Raw genomic sequence first — 26107 nt, 5'->3', positions numbered from 1 at the left:
GTCATTTCTATCACCAACTGCCGCTTATTAGCAGTCCTCTATACCGAGTTGGCATGCAACTGGCCGCCTTTCACCATTGCTGCTTTTTTATGAGCAGGAACACCTGTGAGAATTGGCAGCTTGCAAGTTTCCACTTGTCAAGCTTCCAGGTCTGCTGCTAAAGAATGCCTTAAAGTGTACGAAACATACTAGTAGTAATTGCATGCATTACAAGTGCTTGAGGCGGGTGCTGAAAGAAGGTGTATGACAAATGTATAATATTAATGGTGACATATTTGCTTACGTCCTAGGTTCTTTCTATATGACCTGTGTGAATAGAATTGTGGTGCTGATGATAAAATGCTGACAATGATAAATGCTGCTTTGTGCACTGCAGAACCACTGTGTACTATTATTGTGGAAAAAAAAAAATGTCATAATGCTGCTGGTCTGTGCAGTCCGTTATTTATAATTTTTGCCAATTCCTCGCTATGACAGCACTATTCTTTTTTATGCTCGGCCCTGAATTGCTCTGTAACATTGAGGAATTTATCAGGTAAACTGCATATCTAGTGTGAATGCCACACATTTTAGTCTTCTTGAACTAGATTTACAGGGACCAGGCTACTGTGGACTTGACTGGAGAAATGCAGCAGCAGGAACATGTACTATCTGTCATTATTTTTTTGTGTGTGTGTATCCAGGCATCTATGACCAGTGGGCGTAGCAGATACTATTGTATGTGACATGAGGGCATTGCCTGCTGTGACCATTTAATAAAAGTGTGCTATAAAAAGCAGTTAATTTCATTTTACACCATTGCCATATTTTTAATTTTAGCCACTCCGAAAAGTTAATGCCTTGTCTTGTCTTTAATTGAGCAAAAATTCTTTGTTAGTAAGCACAATTAAGATTTTTTCCAAGTTTCAGTAACTTGGTGGGAGGCTACTAGTGTCTTAGTGTGCTGTATTAAAGCTGTTGCAGCCATGATTGTTTCATATAATTTCTTTGTCCTTGCAGTCCAACTCGAGCAATGACTTCAACCAGGCCATTGTTAACAAGCTATGTCCAAGTGGTGTGTATGGCCATGTGAGTGGTGGTCACCCCCTTTCAATCCCTGACCTCACCTGGGAGCAGCTCAAGGAATTTCATGACAAGCACTACCACCCAAGCAATGCCAGGTTTGTTTATTCCACACTAGAGCTGACACAGAGGTTTGGTGTAGGAGAGCTCATGGCTGCAGTTGAGAATAAAAATGCTGTTGGTTTGCTCGAAGTAGAACTTTTGGTCCACCCGTTATTCCAAGGATGGTGTAAGCTTGAAGGGCTTTCTTATTTTAGCACCATAGATATACATATTCTCTTTATGTGGCTTTTCTTGCACGGTGGCTGCCAAGCAAGTGTGTCTAAAGCTGTTGCCGCTGGATTGGGGTTACGAGGGAAACAACTGATACTGCTGCTGTGCAGGAGTTGTATAGATTGAGCTGAGCGGTGAACTCAGTCCAGCGTATCATCTCTGGTGCAGTCATTATGACATTTCAGAGATGTGAAAGATTTTTTGCCAGACTCTAATCCTGATCATTGTTAGCATTGTTCTCTTTGTGCTGGCATCCATTCACTGATTGTCATCAACCTAATCAATGCAGTAACATGGGTGGCAAGTTTTCTAGATACTTCTTGTTCATGAGCTCCCACTTCCTCGAACACCACTTGTGCCTGCAAAAGCTTGCTGCAGTCAACTCTGTTGATTTAGTCCTGTGAAAACTGTTTGTTAGTCAAATCAAGTGGAAGGACACAGGAACATGTAAACTTTTCATTTCTTTATCTGCCGACATGATCAACAATCATCAGCCGCTGTTTGTAATTCAAAATGCTTGAGCTAGAATGATTAACCATTGCTGGTTCTGATTTTTTTTAATGAAGTGAAAATGTTATATTTTGTGCATCTGAACAACAAAATTCAGGAACAAGTAAAGAAAAACGTTCTTACTGGAGTTCTTCACATTCATTCAAAGGTTTTTCATGAACTGCCCAAAACTCAATGCATTGTAAGCAGCAGGGTGTTATTCAGACTTCTTAATTTGCTCTCATGAGTGTGAAATATGGCCACAGATATTTGCAAGACCATTTTGTACAACCCAAGGCAGGTTACATGCACCAGGCAGGGCATTTCAAAAATAAAGCATAGAGAGCTAACTTCAGTGTGGTGTGACACATGACATTAGTGAAATTTCAGGGACAGCCATATTTATATCTGGCACAAAGCCTGCTAATTTTGTAGTTACCATTGATGACATTCACATTTCTGAAAACAGTTTTCAGCTTGTTTCTATCAATGTTGAATATTTCTTGCAAGGCATTGATTCATACAGGAATCCTTGAACCAGCAAGGGTTAAACAGCTCCAAGAAGACAAGGTACAAGGAAAGATGAGGCATACAGAGCGCTGTGTCTTGTCTTCTTTTTGTACTATTTAATCACGCATTCCTACCAACTATCCCAACAAGCGAAATCAGCCTAACGTAACTTGCTACACTGCATGCCAGTTTATCTAAGTGCCTGTTTGACGCTGGCCGACGAGATGTGTGAAGCAGTATTTCTGCAGCATTGAGCCCACTTTCTGCTGAGCTCGTACGCATTAATTGAATACCTTTGACAGAATTGTCACGACTTAGTGTCATGATTGCTGATCAGGTTGCTGCTTCAGGGTGCACTACTTTCGTTTGTTAAGGTATCGCAGATTTTTGCCTCAGTTGATGTTGATAAAATTGATAAATCCCCTCACCAGGCCGCTTTGTAAATTTTGGCTATGCATGATGATGATGATGATGATCATATGCTTATTGGCATTCCTTTTGAAATGGGGTGGTGACTAATAGCCAGCCACCATACATGCTTTCATTCAAGCTTTCTTGTATACATCTCCTCAATCTTTCTTCTCTTCTTCAAAACTTCTCTTTCTACCTTGTACAGTGCTACCTATGCCTGTAATGGATTTGGTTGTATCAACCTCTTCCCTGCTTTTTTTCCACCAGCACTCTAAGCGGCTCCTGCTTATCTCGAATGCTGACCACTTGGTGCTTCCGTGCACTTTAAATCCAAGCACTTCTGAAAGGTGTACATTACCCACGGGCCTCGCTTGGTGAATCTCTTCGCATTCCATTAGGTTGCGCTGAGTGGTCTCCGTATTTTTGCTGCAGCATACACATGCTTCATCTTGTTGCGAGCATTCACTCCGGTATGTTTTTGTTCTTACGCAACCAGCTTGATCCTCAAATAACAAAGCACTGCCCTTTGTGTTATCGTACAGATATTCCCTTCTAGTTTCTTTCTTCCCATTCTTGTAAATCTCCATGGCCTTGTCTGTTTCCATTCTGTGCATCCGATTTGCTCTCTCTGTTTCAATTATTTCCTTTCTGATGACTCCTGGTACACTACAACTTGTGTAATGCCACCTAGGGAGCATTTTACAGAAAAAATTTTTCGCATTGATTCATTATTACAGGGGATAAAAAAACTGCAATTCTGCATTGTCATGCTGCCAGGAGGCAAGCGTTACTGCCGACACATCTCTTGCTTTGCCGTGACTAGTGTCCGCAAGTGACATTCCTTCCCAACTTTATCCCATGCTGGAGCCAGCGGACTGTGTCATGCTTATGTTAGGAGCTTGGCCTTCATTTTTTTACTTTCTTCTTGTTTTTCACAGCGTGGAACACTTCTTGTGACTTTGCGTGTTCTGCTTTGGATGACTTACCGAAGTCATGTGGTAATCAGTAGTGTTGCAAGCAATGCATCTTACATAGAGGAATCTATGCATGGTACCTTGATTCTCCTGCAGGAAGCAGGGTTTCTTTGAGAAGAAAGCCGCATATGCTTTCGTTTGAAGTTTGAGATGTTTTCTAGCTGGGGAGTGATTTGACGTTTAGCAGACAAGATAGTCAGCGTGTGATCTAGAGGCCACGCTTGTCCGTTTGCAATGTCCGTACCCGGTGAGGGGCCCTTTAAGGTATCCTACCAAGATCAGGGTCAGAATTGGCATCTTTGGGGAAACACAGCATCTCTTCAATGGCAATGGCCAGATGCCAACCAATATTATTTTGTTTTCTTATAAAAAATATCAGTTTCACAAAAAAGTTGCCACCAAGATTGCCTACCCTGCAAAAGCCTGGCAGACTGTATGACCTGCTGACATAGTACCACAGCCATATTGGCTATGCAGACGTATGCACATTAAGGCTACAGGCCTGTTTACACCATGAGTAACTTGCCGTGGCTATTGCTGGCACTTCATTGTTTACTTGCCGATGTTGCTTCCTGTTTGGGTTAACATGTGGGCATCATGAAAAGTCTCTGTGTTTGCATTTGTTTATTCATGGGATAATTCATGCGTGGAAAATATTGCAATGTCGGCTACGTATGCCAGCGTATTAAATCGTATAAAATCGTATTTAATCGTATAGTAAATTGCGTAGCTATGCGATTTAAATAATTGGTTATATGGGAACAACAATTAGATAAACATTCCTGAATGCCACAGGCAAATGTTTAAATGTTTAGAAAATCTTTTGGTCATTGGTTACTAATGGTAAATTTTTTTCCTTAGGTTATGAGTGTTCTCTACTTACACACCAACTTTTTTGGTTAACAGCAATGCTGTTTAAGCTGGTGGTTAGGGTGGTGAACGTGCGCAGCAAAATCTTGCCGAGCAATGACATCATCGCGTGCGCCAGCACCACTTCACCGTAGCTTTGCCTCACCGTGCCGTACGGAGGCGATGCATGCGCAGATGCGGATCTAAGCCGCAACGTCACTACAGGGGTATAAAAGCAGCTCCGCTCCACTGCCACGCCGTCAGAACAGCCGGGTCTCCGACAAAGAGAGAGATGGGGTGACAAAAGAAGAGTGTCACTCCTGATGAAGAGGAAGTGTGGCGTGAAAGCTGCCGCTCCGCTACTTGAAAACGGATACGACGACTTCGGTCCTATCCTGAATATTGCACCGGTGAAGCGATTGCGATATTCATTGCTCTTTGGGGGGCTATTGACGACCCCATGCAGCAAACTTGACCGAGCCTCAAAGCGTAACCACACAGAAAACTTGGCTGAGTCTCCAAGCATAACCATGCATAAACTTAGGCTACCCAAGAATAACCTAGGTGGGGCCGCCAGCTTTGCTGTTTGCCCAGTCTTCGTGCCACAAGTGCGAAGCTGCCCCCAATTTTTTTGTCTCCTTTCTCATAAATTTTACGTGAAGTAAGGCATGTACAGTCATGTGCAATATGATCTGTAACTTGGTACCCTTGGCTGAAGGGGCTCGAAGACTGCACGCAGGGGCTGACATATAAAAAAATGGGAGAACTAAACACCATTCCCGTTACTGTTGGTCTTTATAAAACCAATTTTTCATATGTTGGTGCTGTCGTGTAGTCTTGGGGTGCCTCTGGCCTTAGGCATCGTTTTGCAGGTCATATTGCAAGCGACTACATTTATATGTGTACAATACAACGTCCATGGCTAAAAAGAGCACTTAATTAGTATTCAAACAAACACAAATTGGATGTATTATCAATTTCATGGAAATTAAGTGCTTAATGTGGCAAGTAATGTTGCTCATTTTCTCTGATGGAAAAAAATTATTCTTGAGGCCTTTTTGTCAAAACTGAGTTGTAATCAGACCTAAAATACCTATTTGGTGTTCCCTTTAACAGTGGACCAACATATTGTCAGTTTTTTTGCTGTGGCACAGGGATACACGATAGTTTGGATCGAGAGAGGTTGTTTTTTTATGTAAGAGAAAAAGCTGAGAGTATGGCCTGAACTACTGTACTGTGTTCTAGCCTGCTACTCAGTGTAAAGGTAGGGTGAACAAAAGGAGAGGGACAAAGTGAAGGTTATGACATGAAGAAAAAAAACACTAATTACAGTCATATATCCCATTCACTACTCTCAAAAAAGTTGCAGTGGCCTTCATGGGCTGGCATGCAGAATATTCTGGCCATGTACCTAAAAGAAGGTTTTCAGAAAGTGACCAGTTGCTGATGTGTGCCAAGACAAGTTAAGACTTCTATAGCTCCATACGATGAAAAAAAACAATGATTTTGTCGCTTAACATGATACAGGCAATGAACCGTTAGTGGCGTTAAGCACATTAAGATGACATAGGTGCGAGAGTGTTAGGTCTTCCTCTGAGAAGAAATAAGAAGAGTGCATGACCGCCAAACGTATTTGTCATGGTACCAATGTCAGGATTGCATTATGGAAACAACGTCCACAATTGGATTTAATGCACGCCTTTTTTTGATATTTTGATTCGATGACTACAGCTGGTACTGCCAGCAAACTGGCGCTTTTGGGTGACGCGTTTACCTGACTTTTCATCCTTCACAAATATTTGCTCAAACATCAACGAATTGGGAGTAGGTGTGAATCAAGGTTATTTGAGCCTAGTAGCAGTGGCATCAACAGCTTTATTGAGGGCTTTGTAATAGGCTCATACACATAACGTGCCGTCTTCATCGACATACAGTTAAACCTCAATACAGTTAAACCTCAATATAACAAAACTCTTGATATAAAGAAGTATTTTACTTTTCATAACCTCTTATGCATAGAACACCATGTATTTAGAACCTCAATATAACGAAGTGTTTCTATGCTAATTCAATATAATGAAATTTCACTGCCGTCGCAAAGGAATGCAGAGACACTAAATTGAAACTTGCGTGGACGCAGATGGTGAAATGATTGAATTACAAGCGGCTGCTTGCAAACGCACCACTGATATGAGCACCACCACTGCCGAAGTGGAGCCGTATCATGTTTTGCATAAAGTCCAAGTGCGATAAGATCGTATCGCAACTAGTGCACTGCGTGCTTTAGGTGCCGGTGAAAGTGTGCAAGGGTGATATAAGAAAGATGGTGGCTTCACGAGTGCCACATTCCCGTGCGAGCAAAGAGAAAGAGGGGCATGGGAGTGAGCTCATGGTAACGCGATCAAGCCCACGCGAGGGCGTGGAGGAGGGGAGGGGTAAGTTCGCACAGGTCTCGATTTCTGGCAGGTGTCCCGGCAGTGGTGACTGCGTGTGGCTTTAAGTGCAGCTGAGTGCATACGCAGCTGCGCATCGTGAATTAGAGGTTATCTACTGCGTGTGCAAAGAGCAGGCGTGCCGAGATGGCATGGCATCACCTAAGCTGTCTTCCCATGCGTTCAGTATTGGAGACTGGGTGATCTAGAGTTTCGATGACCTGTTAGAGCAAGAAGCAGACGAAGCATTTGCTCGTGGCTGCCTGTGCTTTTCATGATAGCGCTGTCACAGTGGGTGCGACGCTATCAACCGTAGGGGCGGAGTGCAAGACGAAGTGTGGCTGGCTTCACTTTATTCGTACCGTCTATATGAAGATATCATTGACGTGGCATGAAACCGTATCATTCATCGCCAGCTCCCAAATTCATTAAAATGAATTGTTTTTTCATTCAAGTTTGCATTTTTCAATTGCCCAATAATTTGGAAAAGTCTGCGGACCCTTTCCTTGTAGGAAGAATCGATGGGCGACTGCACTTATTTGCATAAAAGGTCGGATTTCAATAAAACAAAATTTCGATATAACGAAGCAAATTGCCAATTCTACTCACTTTGTTATATCGAGGTTTAACTGTATAATGAAGTCGGTAAAATTGGCAATTCGCTTTGTTATGTTGAAATTTCATTACATTGAAATTCTACCTTTAATGTAGTTAGATAAGTGCAGTCGTGCATACATTTTCTTACATGGGAGAGGCTGCAAAATTATCAAAATTATCATGCAATAAAGAAAGCGAATTTGAATGAGAAAAAGAAAATTCATTTTGTTGTATTTGGGTCAGCCAAAAAAGATACAGTTTCATGCGGTGTCCACAATATCTTCAGATTGGCAGTGCAAAGCAAAGCCACCCATGCTTTTGTGCCTACTCTGCCCCTGCGACTGATCATGTCACCCGCAGTGGGACAAGGCTATTATGAAAAGCGCCAGCAGCGGGTAGCGAATGCTTCCTTTGCCTCTCGCTTCAACGCGTCTCTGAAATTCAAGATTACGCAGCTTCCAGTACTAAATGCGTGGGAAGATAGCACACATGATGCCACACCATATCGGCATCCCTACTCTTTGGACATGCAGCACATTAGACCTTAAAAAAGGTGCACGGTCTGGGTATGTGCTTAGCCGTGCTAACAGCCATGCGTGGCCATAGCTGTGCTAGAAAAGGAGGTGTGTGCTGACCAGCCCTGCATTTCCTCCCCTCCTTCACCCTCCGCATGCTTGATTGCATTACCTTAAGCTCGCTCCCCTCCGCATCCCCTGTCCCCTCGCTCATATGGGATGGCGGCGCTCACCAAGCCATCCTCCTGCTCGGCTCACCCTTGCAAGCTTTCACATGCACCCAAATCATGCATTGCGTGAGGAGCGATAAGATCTTATTGCGCTTGGACTTTATACCGAACCTGACGCTGCTCTTTGGCGGTAGCTCTTGGTCGTGTCTGATTTGGGAGGAACGTTTGGCTATCCATTTGACCATTTGACTATCTTTGCCTGAGGAAGTTTCCGTTTATTGCCTTGGTGTTCCTTCGTGGTGCCAGTGAAATTTCATCATACTGAAATCCTGTATAAACACACTTTGTTATACTAGTATTGAGGTTCAAAACACACTATGTTCTGTGGACAAGCAGTTACAAAAAGTGAAATACTTCATGATACATGGAGAATTTTGTTATATAGAAGTTCATTATATCGAGGTTTAACTGTATTTTAGAATCTCGTAAGAAAGTGACCTGTGATTGGCGGGCCATTTTATTAACATGCTGCGAGCGTTTCTCACAATATCACTATTTTAATGTAGACAAAGCCACTGCTCATCCATTCTAAGTATGAGGAGCGCAACATTTTCTCCCGATTCATAATTAAATGTCTTGAATGGGACAGATTTTTTTTCTTGTTAATTTCTATCATCATGCAACCTTTCTGATTCAAAGATAAACTTTCGTGCACGGGGAGAAAAAAGCATGATACAGTAAAACCCTGTTGAATCGGAAGTTGGAAAAACCAGGAAAAATTTCAGGATAAGTAGAGTTTCAACATAAGCGAATTCATGAAAATATAAGCCCCTGGCCATGCATAGACCACACAGAGCCTTTCAAAATAAGCACTAGTAGCCGCCAAATTTCTCGCAAATGCTCAATATACCAGGGCGGTACTTCTGGTAGATCACTTTTGCGAGACGTTGTACGACTTGGCACCTGACATGTCAGGTGTCTATGGGTAACAGTAATCTTGCTTTCAGGTCCAGCAATCTCATTATCAAGGAGATAGCAGCTGGCCGTGAACAGTGGATGATTGTAGTGGTGTAGAATGAAGGAGAATTGGTTATGAACTTGCGGCCCTGTCACTTTTTGATGATATCGCAGCTGCACACTAAATGTGGAAACGTTTGAGTAGTGACGTTTTCCTGACATTTTTGCAGTCAGGATTTCGAGATATCTGGAGTACGGCGCAAAAGCATTTAGAGATAAGAGGTAAAAAATACATGGAGTTAATGAAGGGCCTGGAAAAAATTTCAACTTAGCTGATATTTTGAGATATCAGAGTTCAAGTGAATGAGGGTTGACTGTGCTCATATTCAGAACATGTGACAAAACTTTTTCGTGCAATCCCAGCTGCTCAAGTTATTCAAAGATGAGAAAAGAGAGGGACCATCTATTTAGCAACCTGATTTCAGCGATGTTGTAAGAGTGCTACACCACAGCATAGCTAGAGCTCAATGGGCTGCAGTGTTCACCAGAACAAAAGGAATGTCTTGTGGCCTGAACCTAGAAACATCTCCCGACAGCTTTGAATACGTACTGTGCTTTCATTAAGAGTAAACAAGACTTCATGCTGTCCTTTTTCTCCTTGCCAGGAGAGCCGACGTGGCTGTGACAGTGAGTGCCAGTATCATTGTCTTTGAAACACTGGTTGCGATAAATGCAGCAGGAGCAGTTGCTTAGTTGCTTATTTTGTGTTATGAGAATCTTAATTATAACAAATACAAAACTATACCCAACAATTCCTGGAAACTGGTTACTCTCTCTCTAATAGCATTCATGTCTGTGACCATGCGTTATAATTAATGTCTCTGAGAACAAGAGCTGTACCTACCTCCTGTTTTTCAATGACTGACGTGCCATTACAACTCATGCTAAGGATAGCAACAATTGCAATGACACCAGACAGACTTCTTTTACACAAGCAGAAAATACAACATGTTTCGCTGAAGTGTGGCCCTTGTGGCACCCAGAGAATTTGGTTTTTACCCCTCGCTGGTTTTGAGTTATGCAGCCCCTCTTGAGTGTGTTGCCCAATATCATCATTTCATGAAACTTTCTGTGCCGATTAAAAAATGCAATTCTTTGTTTAAGGGATAATGCGATGCTCGTTTCCATCATTTTGTGACTCGACCTTGTGGCACCCTCCCTTGGGCGGTGCCTAGAATCTGGATAGCGCATGCCCGCATGAGAAGAAAATAAAGACTGTGCGTGGCCGTGGCACGCGAAGCCACGGCTCGCAGTTATATTCCACCGTCGATTCGGGTCAGCTGTCTCTTTCTTTTGCGTTTGAGGCATAAGCCTGCAAGTTGTGACCTAGGATGAACACAATGACTGATCTGCCCGAACCCTCCACAGAACACGACTCGAGTCCACAGGACGTCTCGTTGCTGCAGCTTTGCCTCCCACCCTTCTGGCCACAGAAACCGCAAGTTTGGTTTCACTAGATTGAGGCGAAATTCTGCCTCTACCACATCACCTCGGAAACGACATGCTGCTACCATGTCACCTCAATCTTTTCTCCTGATGTTGCCAGTGAGCTCTCGGGTGCTCTCTCCGCCCCTACGGGCGCTACACCATATTTGCACCTCAAGACCAAGGTGCTTGTGTGATTCATGCCATTGAAACGCACCTGCCTTCTGCTGCTCCTTACTGAGGAGGACCTTAGTGACCGGCGCCCCTCGCAACTGCTGCGTTGGATGTGACTGCTTCTCGGGGAGCATGACGTCCCCACCCACTCAGCGTCGCTTCGAGAGCTTTTCCTCCGACGCCTTTCATAGACCATGTGCCACATCATCATGGTGGCCGGCGACGTCACCCTCGACCACCTGGCGGAGCTCGCCGACCAGGTTCATGAGGCGACCTCCCCGTCCGTCACTGGGCTTCTTCGATTTTCGGAGTTCTGGCAGCCCGCTGGGAGCCAGACGGCAGCCAGCTAGTTCCGGTTCTGACAGGAAGTCACGTGGGCTGGGATCCCCAAGACAACCCGAACCTGCCCGAAGTTTGCAAAATCGAACGCCGGTACAGCTGGCCAAATGTAAACATGCTACCAGCATGGCAGCGCCCGTCGAGGCCGACGCGCGCTCGGCGTAGTCGGCCCATTTGTGCGTTGCCAGCTTGAAAATATATAGTTGTATTCAGGAACACGATCACTTTCGCGCGATTTCGCGCGACTCGGCCAACCTCGCCTTGCGCAGCGCAACCGATGGCCTCCGACGAGGCGCATGACAAGACGCGAAATCGTGATTGTATACTCGAAAGCGATAGCTGGAGGATCCCTGCTCGCAGCGATCACGTCGACCACCGGCGACAATGATGAGTTGGCGTTGTGTCATCACAAGACATGAAAAAGCAGGTTAACGGGTACGTCTCATACGCATAAAATTTCGCGCCGACCTGTTTGGGCTTCGATTTCAGAAAGTTTGTTGTGGCTGATGGTGCTTCTTATTTAAGGAGCTGGGGATGCGGCTGGCGCGTGAAAATGCACGTCGCCTGTGACCAGCGAAACGTTTCACACGAAAAACAACATTGGTCGCAATCATGAGAGCAATAAGCCAATGTACGTGCGTCTAAATGTACCGAGTGCAATCTGTGTATTCTTAGATCAACGGCCTGCAGTTCGAACACATGGCGGTTTCGAGCTGCCACCCAAGCATACGACGGAGAGACGGAGCGCACACGGGCTAGCTGCAAAGCCTTAGATAACTGCAGAAAAAGGAGATACATCCGCATGCATACGCGAGATATGTGAAAAGGAACGCCATCAGTGAAAGACGAACCCAAAATGTACCGCAATGTGTGAATGAGCGCCTACAGCTTGCGTGGAACACGATGCAGATAACATGCACGCATGAGAGCGCGGCGTGCTGATCACCGCCGCGAAGAAGCAATCAGGGGACACACACACAAGCTTCAAACGGTTCACCACGGCTCGTATCACACCGCTTCGCGATGCGGAACGGAGCGTTAGCACCTAAAACGATAACGCTAGAAGTAAGGAAATCCGAAGATGACCGTAGACAGTTTGCTGAGCGAGGTAAGTTTAAGTCCTCAAGCGCCCGTGTAGCAATCCGTGAAGTCCCCGTAAAGATGGCGGCGAGCGCCCATCGCCTCTTTTAGTCGTCTGCTAGCCAGAGAACTTCCAGAGAGCAGCCAGACCAAAATCGTCCTGGCAGGTTCTGGCAGCCCGCGGGTAGCCAGAACCGTCCAGCGCGAGCAAAACGAACGCCCGGCGGAAGTGCGTAGTGCGGTGGGCGGAGCAACCCGAGAAAAACGAAGACGCTCTGGCTGGCTCTGGCAGCCCGCGGGTAGCCAGAAGTGGAAAATCGAAGAAGCCCACTGCTGTCTTACTGCCTGCAGACCTGGCAATTTCGTGCCTTGAGGCCTGCATCAATGAGCTCGCTGCATCAACAGCACGCTGGAGAGCCCCCCCCAGGGTACTGATTTACCTAATCTCGGTCATCGCACTCTTTTGTGTACATGTGAAGCTCCGAGTCCCAGCCCTATGGGTCTCTGCTGGTACCACCGGTGTTTCCAACACCGAGCCACGAAGGGCACATCTCCTTGTTTGTGGCCGGGAAACGCCCGCTGGGATCACTGACGGCGGCGTGTGGTCTCGCTTGTCATCCCAGCCTCCTTTTTGTGGTAACCGACAAGTTCTCCGGCACCCGGTTCCTTATAGACATGGGCGCGGAAATCAACGTGGTTCCCACGAGATGATTGTGCCACGTCAGGGCAGTTGCTTCGTGCTGCCAATGCCAGCGCCTCGTCTATAGCGACGTATGTACTCCAATCTCTCATCCACGACTTCAGCCTTCGCCGCACTTTTCTATAGGTCTTTGTCATCGCAGACATGGTTCACCCGATCGTTGGCTCGGACTTCCTCTCCTACTTCGACTTGAACGTCAGTGTGCGGCATTGTCGCCTCACAGACGGTCTGACTTGTCTCTCCTTCTCTGGAGTTCTGTCCGACCTTGCTCCCATGGGCATCTGCACGTTGATGTCTTCCTCTCTGTTCGAAAAGATCTTGACAGATTTTCCCATTTCAGACTGCCATTTCTTGGTCATCAGAAGCCCAGGCCACCTTTACTGCTGCTAAGCAAGCAGTTGCGAATGCCGTGCTTCCTATCCATCTGTGCAGCAATACCCCTACTTGGATGATGGTTGATGCCTCCAGCGTGGTCGTCGGAGCCGTCTTACAGCAGTTCATTACCTCTGAGTGGAGACCTTTGTCCCTACTCTCGGAAACTACTTCCTGCTGAGACCCGCTACAGTGTTTTCAGCCGAGAGCTACTAGCCATCTACACTGCAGTACAGCATTTCCTGGAAGGATGCCAGTTTTACGTGCTGACCGATCATAAGCCACTGGAGTATGTTTTCCACACCAACTCATCGAAGTATGTGTCACGCAAACTTCGCCATCGTGCTTATATTTCAGAATTTGCAACCGACATCCGCCACTTGAAAGGTGCCGACAACACCATTGCTGATGCCCTTTCTCGTATAGCTGCAGTTTACTTTCCATCTCCAACCGTCGACCGGGTTGCATTCGCTTCCACACGGCAGAATGCCAGCGAGCCCGCTGCTTTTCGGGAGAACCCCCGTTCTCTCCGACTATGGCTTGTTCCCCATCCATGTTAATCTGAGCTCTTTTGGTGCAATGGCTCAGCAGACGTTCCCCACCCTTGTGTTCCAGCTTCACTATATTGCACCATTTTCCACTCCAGGCATGTACCCAGGATTTTTTTTCGGGGGTGGCCCAACCCAAGGTAACTTTCTATGCAAATGAGGGGGGGTACCTTTACTAGTACAAATATGAATAACGCCCACCATTCACCACAAAGACGCGTAAACCCGCAAACGAGAAATGAAATAATGCATATCTCACAGGTACGCCTGTGAGATACACCTCTCCTTTACTTGGCAAACAAGGAACCACATCAAATGGACTCGCTCAAGAAAGAAGCGTAGAACAAGTAAACAAGCGAAAGTGTAAAATAAAGATTTCTACAGTAGAATACAACTTAAAAAAAAAAAAGAAACAGCATTTAGCAGCCAAGGCAAACGGACCATGTGGGGTTGTGTTACTCCGCCAGTCAATCACAGAACCAAACAAAATTATGATCATGCGACCTTTTCAAAATGCCGTCGTGCTTGACAGCTCCACAGCGTCCGCTGTTCTTGAAGAATCATTCATGGAAGCAATGGTGGAAGCAATGAGGTGTGCAACAGACATGGACAAAGTGTATGGAGCCTGAGTATATTTCATTCTTCAAAAGCCTGCGGTACAGTTCATTTCACTGCTGAGCCCGTTTTACTCATGAAACTTCACTGCCAACTTAAGTGAAACTTGACAATAAATAGTTGCTGCGAAGCAAGCATCTTATTTCAGTTCAATAAAGAATTAGGCTTTCGTAATTCCACTGTACTAGGCGAAGAAAAACGTGTAAAATTATGCGCTAATAATTTTATTTTTGTGGTTACTGCCTTATTTGGGTAACAGGAAAAGTTTGAACTAAGGATTATTTTCAGCCTCGTGGAGCAACAGTGGCTGGTGGTTATGAGGGCGTGGGCAGAGCTTCACTGCAGATTTAAGTTGTACACGACTATAGTAGCATTTTTTGTACTAGCTCTGGAAGAATTATAGAGAAATATATATTTGCGGAACAATCACAGTTCTTTTGGATTCCTCGTTTACTGCTCTACCAAGTGCGAAAACCAACTCGTATTGTTACTTGGAAAATTTCGTAACAATGCGTGGCCGCCAGTTCTATACAACCACATAGAGCGCAGGACGCTGCGGTTCTAGACTTACTGGGCCTACTGCGAAAGGTTAGAAAAACACCCACATAAGCACAGCAGAGAAGTGGCTACGTCAGGCGGTTCGACTGATAACTGTAGAAGCGTAATCCAAACACACGTAATTGTTCTCCATTTCTGGTACTGTTTTCTCTACTTCCTTTTTAAATAAAAAGATGTTGATCCCTAAATATTTTCATAAACAACAATTAAATTTGTTATGTTTCCTTTTCCTTCCAGTTTGGCTGTTGCCTTGGCTCCCTCCCTTAGAGGATTGCTTAATTTCTCAACTCCTTGCAATTTTTGTTTCCAGTTGCCAATCTTGCACGAAAAGTGCTCTACAATTAGGGAAAAACCAGACAAGGTAACAGGTGACAATCATATTACTTATGAGTTTTAGGGTTATTACAGGGTTTGATGAGGGACACTGTTTCGCATTATTTCAATTTGCACTTTATTTGACCCATATTGCGGGTATATGGTTCCGACGATCTGGCAGCATCATGGCGAGCCGCCACTAGAGGTAATAATGAAGCAAAAGGAAAAGTTAAACTCAGCTGGTGTTCTCTCCGGCTGCAACTCGTTCCTCAAGCATGCAGACCAGCTGAATATGAACCGAATTCCTTTCCTGGTCCCTGGATTAGTCTAAACAAAGAAGGTTGAACTAATGAAGCAACAGCCATGTGCGTGACCATTGAATAGATGGTGACAACTGAATGCATTTGGAGTTAATCGCGCTGGCACCGAATCGATGAGAAAACTGGCCTTCACACCCCAGGAGATGCCAATAAATACCGTCATCCAAAAGGAGTGAAAGAGGCATCAAAATGTTGACCACCAAATAGGCTGTCAAGTCTCAACATTGATTTGGCAGCGCTTTAGGAATGTGTGCGTAAGGATTGGTGGTGTGGGCAGGGAGGGCGGAGTGTATGACACATAATTTCGGCCCCCCCCCCCAGGCTCTCCCCTGGGTACGTGCCTGTTCCACTCTCTACAAGACATATGTCAACCAGGTATTTGGGCTACTTGGCATCTTCTCACCCAGAGCTATGTCTCGCCCGGAATTAATGGTGAAGTGTGCGCTTGGACGCATGCGTATCTGCCCTGCCAGACAACAAAAGTCTCCCGTCATGCCAAGACACCTCCCCAAGCCTTCCTTCCACCCGGCCGTCGTTTCGACCATCTTCATCTCGACATCGTGGGCCTTCTACCTGTGTCTCAAGGTTAACGTTATATACTCGCCATGGTCGACCGTTTCACATGCTGGCTGGAGGCTGTTCCCATTCATGACGTCACCGCCAGGACTGTTTCCCACGCTTTCATTTCTGCGTGGGTATCATGCTTTGGTTGTCCTGGCACCGTTACAGCAGACCATGGACGCCAATTTGAGTCCTCCCGGTTTGCTTGACTTAATCGCATTCTCGGCGCCAGACATTGCCGTGCCACTGTGTATCACCTGCATGTAAACAGTATGGTGGAATGCCTTCACCGACAGCTGAAGGCCACCCTGGCTACCCCCCTCAATTGTGCCGCCTGGGTTGACCTTCCCCCTTGTGCTCTTGTGTTTTGTCGGGGTTGAAGGATGGACTTCAGGATGAAAACAAAACTTGGGAGGGTTTATTTTACATTATATACAGAGAGGTGAGAGTCAAGTAACAGCCGTACAGTCATTACGGGCCGGCAGCAACTCGGACGCTGCGGCCCGCGGCAAGAAGTTCGAGAGAGGTGAATCAGGGAATGCTCTGGTCTCTCTGGAATGCTTCTTTTAAACCCTTCGAGCACTGGAAGTCGCGTCATGTTTGACCAATGGGAGAGTCCGCTCAGATGACGCCATTTTCGGCCAATGGTTGGCGCCCGTGCCGCGGTGCCACACCAGGTGGAGAGAGTCGCCGCTTGGTCCCCCTTGCTTGATCGCCGTCACAAAAGCCAGTTGGGGGCGACGCTGCCAGGCCTTCCCGATACATCGCAGCCGTCTTGTTTCGGGACCCACTTTCCTTGCAACAATGCCGGGCTATCCCTTCGTTTTCTGGAAAACTCAAGCATTGAATAGCTCCACCGGCGGCGTACGAACTTGTTTGCACGTGAACTTGCTGGATCGAGCGCTCCTCTGGAATGTGCTGCAATTCGATGTGGTCTGGGGAACTCGAAGTAGCCTCAGGAAACGGCGCCATATCTAACAGTTTACGGGTCGTCCTCCGCGCAAAGCTACAGTGCTCAGTGGCAGAGCTGGCTTATGGCAGTTCTCTCCCCGTAAGAAGTGTAAAGAAGTCTCCCCGGAGACTTCTTTACATGAACGCAGCTACCAGCCCAGCCACAAGAATTCCCACAATGCCTCCTGGACTGTGTTAAAGGGACACTAAAGGCAAATACTAAGTCTACGTGGACTATTTAAATACCATTCCAGAAATCTCGCAACGCTTGTTTCGTGCTAAGAAAAGACCTAGTTTACGAGTAAATTGCATCCAAAAGGTCCGAATACCTTTTTCGAAATTCAAATCTCCCGCCATCCAGCCGGTGGAGTGGTGACGTTGCATACGCCATCACCACCCTTTGCTGCCATCGGTGAGTAAAACAGCGTTTGACAGACGGCGATACCGAGCCAAGACGAAGCTAACAGAGTGGTGGATTCGCCGCTGCAGCTGTTTTTTGGTTAAGTAGTGTAGACCATTCAGGCATCCCGCGACATCAGTGGAAGTTGAATTCTCTTCCTCTTCTACTCGCATTTTGTGTGAATTTCGCAAGCCAGCAAAACCAGTGCAGTACTACGCTAAAACGAAACTACTGAAATGCGAAAGCGTGGGCGGTGCAGAGTCGAGTGAAAATGAAACTTTTTGACCGCCCGCGTCATTGTCAAGGGTAATTTAAATGAGTTCTTCTTTCTAAAGACGAAATATAACAAGACAAGTACCATTTTATTTCTTCTTATAATACAATAAAAGGATGTTTTTTGCAACGAATGGTTGAGTACTAGTGACAGAATTCAACTCAGGAGTGCTTTTGTCATCGGGCAAGTGCTTGAATTTCCTCTGGAGTCTGTAATCACGTCCTGCATTTACCTCAATTTATCGAATATTAAGGCTCTAGTCACGATAATATTGGTGCCTTAGAGAGTCTCGAGCACTAATTTAGTATCTCTTTAGCTTGACTTAATATTTGCCTTTAGTGTCCCTTTAAGGACCTCTGGTCCACTCCACCCCATCCTTCCAGCCACAATACAATCTTCATTGCGATGCTGTAAATACCGATTTCGCGTCCTCCACTGCACCTCGACAACCGCCATCCTCCTACAGAACGACAGTGAAGAGACAGTAAGCTTAGACCGCCTTAAGCCGGCTTACGTGGAGACTGCGATGGAAAGCCTCGCATCGCCGCCTGACCTCATGCTAGAGTGCCATAGCCGGCCCTCAGTCCGGTTTTAACTTCCAGTCTACACGGGGCGCCCATTGGCACCCTCCCTTTGGTGGCACCTGGAACTCTGATAGTGCATGCCCATATGAGAAGAAAATGATGTAGCAAGGACTCACAGTTCTATTCTGGCGTCACTTGGGGTCAGCTGTCTCTTTCCTACGCGTCTGAGGCATAAGCTTGTTTATTTCTTGACTGCAACCTCTAGAAAGTTTTGCGCAGTTGTCAGCACCTTATGAAAAGAATTGGATTAAACTGAGTTGTATTATTGTAAGTACACTGCATTTCCTGTTGCCTCTAAGCTCTCTGAGGTTGTGCCATACTTGCTACACGAAATGCAGCAAGTATGTGACATGCAGTTGTGTGGTAGCTGAGTGATTAGCATGTTTGGTTGTCTGTCTGCTGATGCACTAGTGAAACAGTGTAATACTGCTAGCAGCAATTTTAGGAAGCTTCAAACAAGGTCTTCATCCTATCACATGGTTTCTTGTTTGGTTCACTAGCATACTTGCATGCATTGCAGACAATAGGCAAACACTTTCATGCGTTGATTTTCACTTTTTAGTTGTAAGTGGCAAATTGTTCTAAGAACCTTTAACAGGAAAGAGGTGTGTAAGTCACATATGGGGATTGGGGACAAGTACCTTGTGGTCCCAGTTTCCTGTGCATATTGTAGTGATGGCACCATGATAGAGCTGTATCCACTGAATCTGTGCACTTATGAATGATTTTTTGAGCGTTGTTTTGTCTAAGGTGCATCGTCACTTCAGAGCGGAAGAGGCTGCAGCTGTGATTAACTGGTATGAAGCCAGATCTGCACTGTTAGCTACAGACGCTAGTTCATTCTGAACTTAAGACTATTGTGCCACATTATTGCAAGTATTAAACTAATATTATCTCGAACAAGCAAATAGCTGAAGCGTGATTTCCTTCCTTTCTTTTTGGACCAGATTCCTAACCTATGGTGACTTTCCTTTGGAAAAGACACTGTCACTGATCGATGAGTTGGCCTTGTCAAAGTTTGAGAAAATTGATAGCAATCATGTCATACCTTCTGAGCCAAGGTGGAAAGAACCGGTGAGCAGTCCTGGTTTTTATTTTCGTTGTTGCTGCTGTATACAGCTGTCCTCTGCAGAAAAAAAAAGTAATTTGAGAAAACACATTACAGAGAATGGAGACCATGACTTGCGTTCCAGACCCATTGGCTGCAAATCCTGAAAAGCAGTCAACAGTGGCAGTAACATACGCAATGAATGAGTGAGTGCTTTTTATTTTTATGTGTGTAATTTATTTTATGTGTGGTTTTGTATTTGCTCTTCAAGAAACCTCAGGCACACAATGCAAGCTGTGAAAAAGACTTGGTAAAACATGCCTAGCAATCCTGTTCACTGTGTGATCTGCTTATGGTTGTTTAGTGGCACATCTGCCTGTCGCATTGTAAAAGAAGGTGGTAATCCACTTACCAGATAACTGCTCTTAAGTGAAGGAAGTTTAGTGAACCTGACCTGTGTTAATCATATCAGCCTGAATGAAGTCAGTTGAAGGTGATGCTGTTGTCTACACCTTTAGCTTGTGTCCTCACTTATATGGCTTCTTTGCAGAATTCTGCCTAGTGCCATGCTTTAACAGTAAATGCTTGTGAACTCATATTTCATGGCAATGTGATAAACAAATTTGCAATAAACAAAATTCTCCATGACCACTTATTGGACTTGATAAACCGACAGAATCAGCATTAGATAATTACACCTCCTAAGATGCACTGTGTTGCTCCTTGGTCACAACTTTGCTGTCTGTGCACTTGTTCCCCTGTAATTTGTGTATGCTCATCCATTTATCGAGCACAAGCTTTTCCTTCTCATGCAGTTTCACTCCCTGCACTAGAATTGCTGTTCATTGCAGCACAAGAAGGCCCAAGTCTCATTGGCAAATCTAAAAGTGGTCATTTAAGTTTCTGTTAGGCATATGTAGTTACCATTGCCCCAAATTTTCTCCATGAATACTCACCGCTTTGTCCTTGAGTTGTTCCATCCCACAGCACCTTGCCAAAATAGAATGGGGGTTTTACTCTGTTCATACATCACTTTATTGTTGATGCCATTCCCACTGACGTCACTGTAAATTAGGGGTCTACGAATAGTAATTTTTCAAATGCAGATTGAACACGAAACAATTAGTGATTCATCATCATCATCAGCCTGTTTTATGTCCACTGTAGGACGAAGGCCTCTCCCGGGGATCTCCAATTACCCCTGTCCTGCGCCAACCTATTCCTAGTAGCTTCTGCGAATTTCCCAATTTCATCGCTCCACCTAGTTTTCTGCCATCCTCGACTGCGTTTTCCTTCTCTTGGTACCCATTCTGTAACCCTAATGGTCCAATGGTTATCTAACCGGCGCATTGCATGGCCTGCCCAGCTCCATTTTTTTCCCTTGATGTCAATTAGAATATTGTCTATACCTGTTTGCTCTCTGATCCAAACCGCTCTCTTTCTGTCTGTTAACATTATGCCTAGCAATCTTCGTTCCCTTGCTCTTTAACTTGTTCTCAAGCTTCTTTGTCAGTCTCCAAGTCTCTGCCCCATATGTCAGCACTGGTAAAATGCACTGATTGTACACCTTCCTTTTTCACTGATAATGGTAAGCTTCCAGTCAGTAGCTGACAATGTCTGCCATATGCGATTCAACCCATTTTTATTCTTCTAGGAATTTTCTTCTCATGATCAGGGTTCCCTGTGATTAATTGACCTATAAACGTACTCCTTCACAGACTCTGAAGGCTGGCTGGTGATTGTGAACTTTTGTTCCTTTGCTCGGCTATTCATCATTATCGTTGTCTTCTGCATATTAATCTTCAACCCCACTCTCACACTCTCTTTTTTAAGGTCCTCAGTCATTTGTTCTAACTTGTCTCTAGTGTTGCTGAATAGGACAATGTCATCTGAAAATCGAAGGTTGCTGAGATATTCGCTGTTGATCCTTACTCTTAAGCCTTCCCAGTTTAATAGCTTGAATACTTCTTCCAAGCACGCAGTGCATAGCATTGGAGAGATTGTGTGTCCCTGTCTGACCCCTTTCTTTATAAGTATCTTCCTGCTTTTCTTGTGTAGAATTAAGGTAGCTGTAGAACTTTTGCAGATATTTTCCAAGGTATTTACATAAGCGTTCTCACAGCAAATATAAATAGGAATTAAGTTATTTTTGAATAGCTTTAAAATAATAAGGCAAGTTTCCTTTCAATAATGTGCTAGAGTTCTGCAGAATTTCGCTTGAATCAATACATTTCAGCCAACATCAAATGAAGATAGAATGCTGTTCACTGAAGTTAGCTCCTTCATAGCAATTAGTATAGTATGCATGGTGCGGTTTTATTACCATCTCTTAAATAAAAGTCAGGCATCAAAATTAAACAAAATACTTTGGAAAAATGCAGCTTCTTGTGGGAAGTGGGTGTACCAAAGTACCTCCGAAGGCATGTTCAACAAAAATGCTCTGTAATAAGATTCAATAGATAAGCCCAGCTCCTAACCATATATTTTTAATGATAATATGAGATTGGTTGCACATGAGCACTTGTTTCACCCTAGCATTAAGCAACAGCATCGCCCCTAGATAAACATTGTCTCTCATGTAGCATAAAATCTTGCACTGTGCATTGAATATGGGCACATAGTCCAAGGATGGAAACAAGAAAAATGAATCCTTCGCCTTTTTGGTTTCTTGTTCTTCAAGTGCTTACTCGTTGGTACTGATTATTAAGAAACTATTTGATAAATGTTCAGTATCTCAAATAATAACTATTCAATTTAAGCACTGAATCGAATCATTGAATAAAAGTGTATTTAGTTTGCTGTATAAAATTTTCAGACATTCAAGCACCCCTACTCTAAGTGCTTTTGTTCCTCCTTAAACTTGCTTTGTCCCTGTATATTGTTCTTCTCATATTTTTTCTTATTTTAACTTTAATCACATGTGTGTGCATTCAAACATGCACATATATATGCCTATGTATGCCCATGTTATAAGTGTCCATGAACACATGCATACATGGCACAACGGCTTGACTCACATCTTTTTGTGAAGTGTGATGTAAGTACTGGCATTTATGTTATTGCATTGTTTTTTGTACCCCCCAGTATCACAGATACACAGGAATCATTTGCCATGTCAATACTAAGCCACCTCCTTGTGAATGGACCTAACTCACCATTCTATAAAAACTTACTTCAAGCTGGAATTGGAGCTGACTACACGCCATCACTTGGGTATGCTCACGCATTTAATTCAGTAAAGCCTGCAAACCAAATCTGATACCTCTTTATTGTTATTGCTGATGAGTCCTTCTTGAAAGTTGTTGCAGATTGATGTTGATTTTGCATGCAGAATGTTGTCATACATAATTTTTGGGCTTTCCTAGCTCTATATGTGTTCTCTGTTCAAAACAATCACTTTAGCTTTTTATTGTGCAGGCTGTGCACTGTAGGAGAGGTATAAGCTTTCAAGAAGGTTAATCGTACTGTAATGTGCATGGAATGCTTTGCACTACTATATGTACATTGCCTTCCTGTGTATTTGTTTTAAGGCCCTCACCTCATGCTCTGTAGTTTTGTACTGCTCCATTGTGTGGCTGCACAGTTGCTTAACTGATGTAGGATCTTGTTGAGTGTAATTATGGTGTAACTTCTGTACTATTCCATCTTTTTACTAAAGTTAAGCTTATGTTCAGAAAACTGTGCATAGTTTGTTCATGGACTGATTGTTACGACCATTGCACATTAACCCATGTATCAGTGCAACTGAACAATAGTTTCTTTGCTTATTACTGTGCAAGTTGACTATACGTACAAAAAGTAAATATAGGGATAGATTTATCTAGCCACCATTTGTTATGGAACAGTTCATGCACATGCTATTGCAGAAAAAAAGAAGTGAAGTCCAGCTGACTGTGGCTGCCAGCAGCTGGCTGGCTCTTACTTTTTTTTGTGTGACAAGGTGTACACATTGTTCTTGAGAAATAAACAGAGTTTGGTACAATGTACTATAAAATTTAGCTGGTACTTGAGAATAGATTGCTTGGGACCTTGCTGATATGGCACCATGCATTCAGCCAGCAACATGAAAAAGGACATCAGAAAAAGCATTGCAGGAGTGTGCTCTCTTTTTTTTTTTCTTTTTTCTGTTGTTACTGTTCCCATTGCCTGCTAAATTCATCTAGGTGGGCCATCTGATGTAGTTTCATGAGGTAAAGTGCAAAAGGGAATGGGGCAGGGGAAGAGCACACGAGACAGGCACCATTTACTGAATTTTTTATTTCCTCCTGGAAATTAATTTCAATTGAATATGTCTTGCAATCTCACCGGCTACAATTTGTAAATTGCAGTATATGCCATAAAGTAATTCATTAAGACATTAATTAAGGAATTTCTGTTAACTAGTTAACTATGTGTTTCGATTTTTGTTAGTAATATCTGCCTCTTTGAATAATAGAGCTCAAGGACAGGATTTATGCTGTCTGCCATTGGCGATTTTTAAAAGTCTGTAATACTTAAAAATTATAACCGTGTACAGTATTCCTTGCTTTTAAATAAAAGTTCATGTAAGCAGTGCTTTTCTTGTGTTTTCTCCCTCTGTCCCAATCCTTTCTGTTCTTTTTCTCATCAAAAAGCATGCAGTCTTTATTGTCCTTGACCGATGCTGTGCATTAATGCAGTTTCTATTGATTTACATGAAAACATTCTGTAATTACAGGTATGATGCCAATTTGAAAGAGGCATTTTTCTCAGTTGGCTTGCATGGTGTGAGTAAGGCTGACATAAGCAAGGTGACTGACATAATCAATCAGACGTTTGATGAAGTTATAAGGTGAGACATCCTGGCTAAAGTTCTATACCTTTTAGCTGTGCTTTCTCTAAACTGGGCTGTGCACTTAATTTGGTGATATTGAGCAGCAACCACATTGAATGTATGGCTAAAATGTGTTCCGCATGGTGTCCACTTCACTGTGTATTTACCCAGCAGATATTATAGTTGAACCTCCATATAACAAACCCAAATTTAAAAAATATTTGATTATTATTAATAAAGTACTAATGCGAACATAAAAGTAGTACACCTCTTATATGTTTTCCTTTAGACATTGAGAAAAAATGTAAGAACCTCTTTTATAAGTTTTGTAAAAAATGTAAGAAAAAACATACTATAGTCGGCTAAAACTTTAGAAAAAAGGGGAGGCCCCGCCCAGATGACCGAAGCGCGACAGCCGATTGCCTCCGCGACCAAAATGGTCCCGCTCGAAAAATCGTGCTCTGGAAACGCGTAATTCTCGGTATAAATAAAGACTTTTGTATTTTGATGACTGGTTTAGTAGAGCTCTCATGTGCACAGCACATGCCAGATAGCGACAGAAAAATAACCGCGTGCCTTCTACAACGCTGCCCGTCGTCTCCTCTTTAGCTTCATTGCAAGTGACAAAGGTAGAAAGAGCAGCTCTGCATGGTTTTTGCGCTTGTTTACATGTACACGGCGTATCTACTACTCGTTTTCCAAGCTTAAAATGAATCAGTTGCTATTGAAAAAGTACTTATATAAAACAATGCATTTATTGCAACCATTACAAACCTGGGGCAAGAATACGGTCGAGCCAGGAAGGTACAAAAATGCTTTATTCATCGTTTTAAATGAATACTCTTGGTTTTAAATAGCATAAAATTTGTATTTTTTTGGTTTTGTGTTTTCACAATTTCACAGCACGCATTCTACAACTTGCGCTTGCAGTGAGCACTGGTGGACAGCAATCAATCGACGGTGCTATACACAACGCTCGAACACTGTCGCTAGACGCTCGACTATCTCACTGTTGACAATGATCGTTCATGCTAAGTTGACGGTGACAAATCTTTGCGTTGAAGGCTTCTTCGGCCAGTATTTTCTGTTGAGACACTCGTAGGTTTGTTTCATGTGCGCACACTTTTCTGATTTCTCCTGATAATGGTTTTGCTCCATCTCTTCACCCCACCTGACGAAAAATGTAGCGACACAGTACACGAACACACCCGCCACTAATAGTAGGCACCAGTCCTTGGAAAACTTTTCTCGTCGTAATGTCACTCGGGAGGGAAATAAAACAACATGGAACAAACACGCAACATGTGTGTTCGTAGTGGTCGCCGCAGGATCCTGTTTTCAGGCAAAGCGTAGCGCAGCGCCAGCGATGCTCGCTGCAATGTTCCTTCTCCAGATCACGGCTAAGAATAAACGCATGCTGCACAAATGCCGCATCATAAGCTCGTAGTAATATTTCCGGCATGATAGACCATCACAAACAGTTCTGGAATTCACTCTGACGAGGGGCTGAAGCACGCAGCTGAAGCGACCTCACCCAGTTCGAAGGACGGGCGGCCTTCTTCTCTGCCGGCGGGCTCACCGGCTGTCTGGCTGATGACGTTAGTCCAGAGCGCGCCCATTGGTGGTTGCTTGTGTGCCTCCGCCTCGGAGGAGTAAACGCCCCCTTTTTTCTAAAGTTGTATTGGACCATAGTCAGGGAAATGTTCACCCGAAGTCACTAAAATATTTCGCAAACTCAACTGTTCAACCTAC

At 44.2% G+C, this 26107-nt stretch overlaps 1 protein-coding gene across 2 annotated transcripts in view; it reads left to right on the top strand.

Annotated features, from left to right (window-relative positions):
• Positions 1 to 26107, top strand: part of LOC135919966 (presequence protease, mitochondrial) — a 198813-nt gene that overhangs the window by 27988 nt on the left and 144718 nt on the right. For both annotated transcript variants that reach the window (XM_070529293.1, XM_070529292.1), the window contains 5 exons: positions 1000 to 1160; positions 19463 to 19589; positions 19681 to 19769; positions 22648 to 22776; positions 24260 to 24373. In XM_070529293.1, coding sequence (XP_070385394.1) covers positions 1000 to 1160; positions 19463 to 19589; positions 19681 to 19769; positions 22648 to 22776; positions 24260 to 24373 — 620 coding nt within the window. The remainder of the gene's footprint in view (positions 1 to 999; positions 1161 to 19462; positions 19590 to 19680; positions 19770 to 22647; positions 22777 to 24259; positions 24374 to 26107) is intronic.

The sequence above is a fragment of the Dermacentor albipictus genome, unplaced genomic scaffold (genome assembly GCF_038994185.2).
Source record: "Dermacentor albipictus isolate Rhodes 1998 colony unplaced genomic scaffold, USDA_Dalb.pri_finalv2 scaffold_20, whole genome shotgun sequence".
Classification (NCBI taxonomy): Eukaryota; Metazoa; Arthropoda; class Arachnida; order Ixodida; family Ixodidae; genus Dermacentor; species Dermacentor albipictus.
The sequence above is the reverse complement of the archived record's forward strand: the minus strand, read 5'-3'. Positions and strand labels throughout refer to the sequence as shown.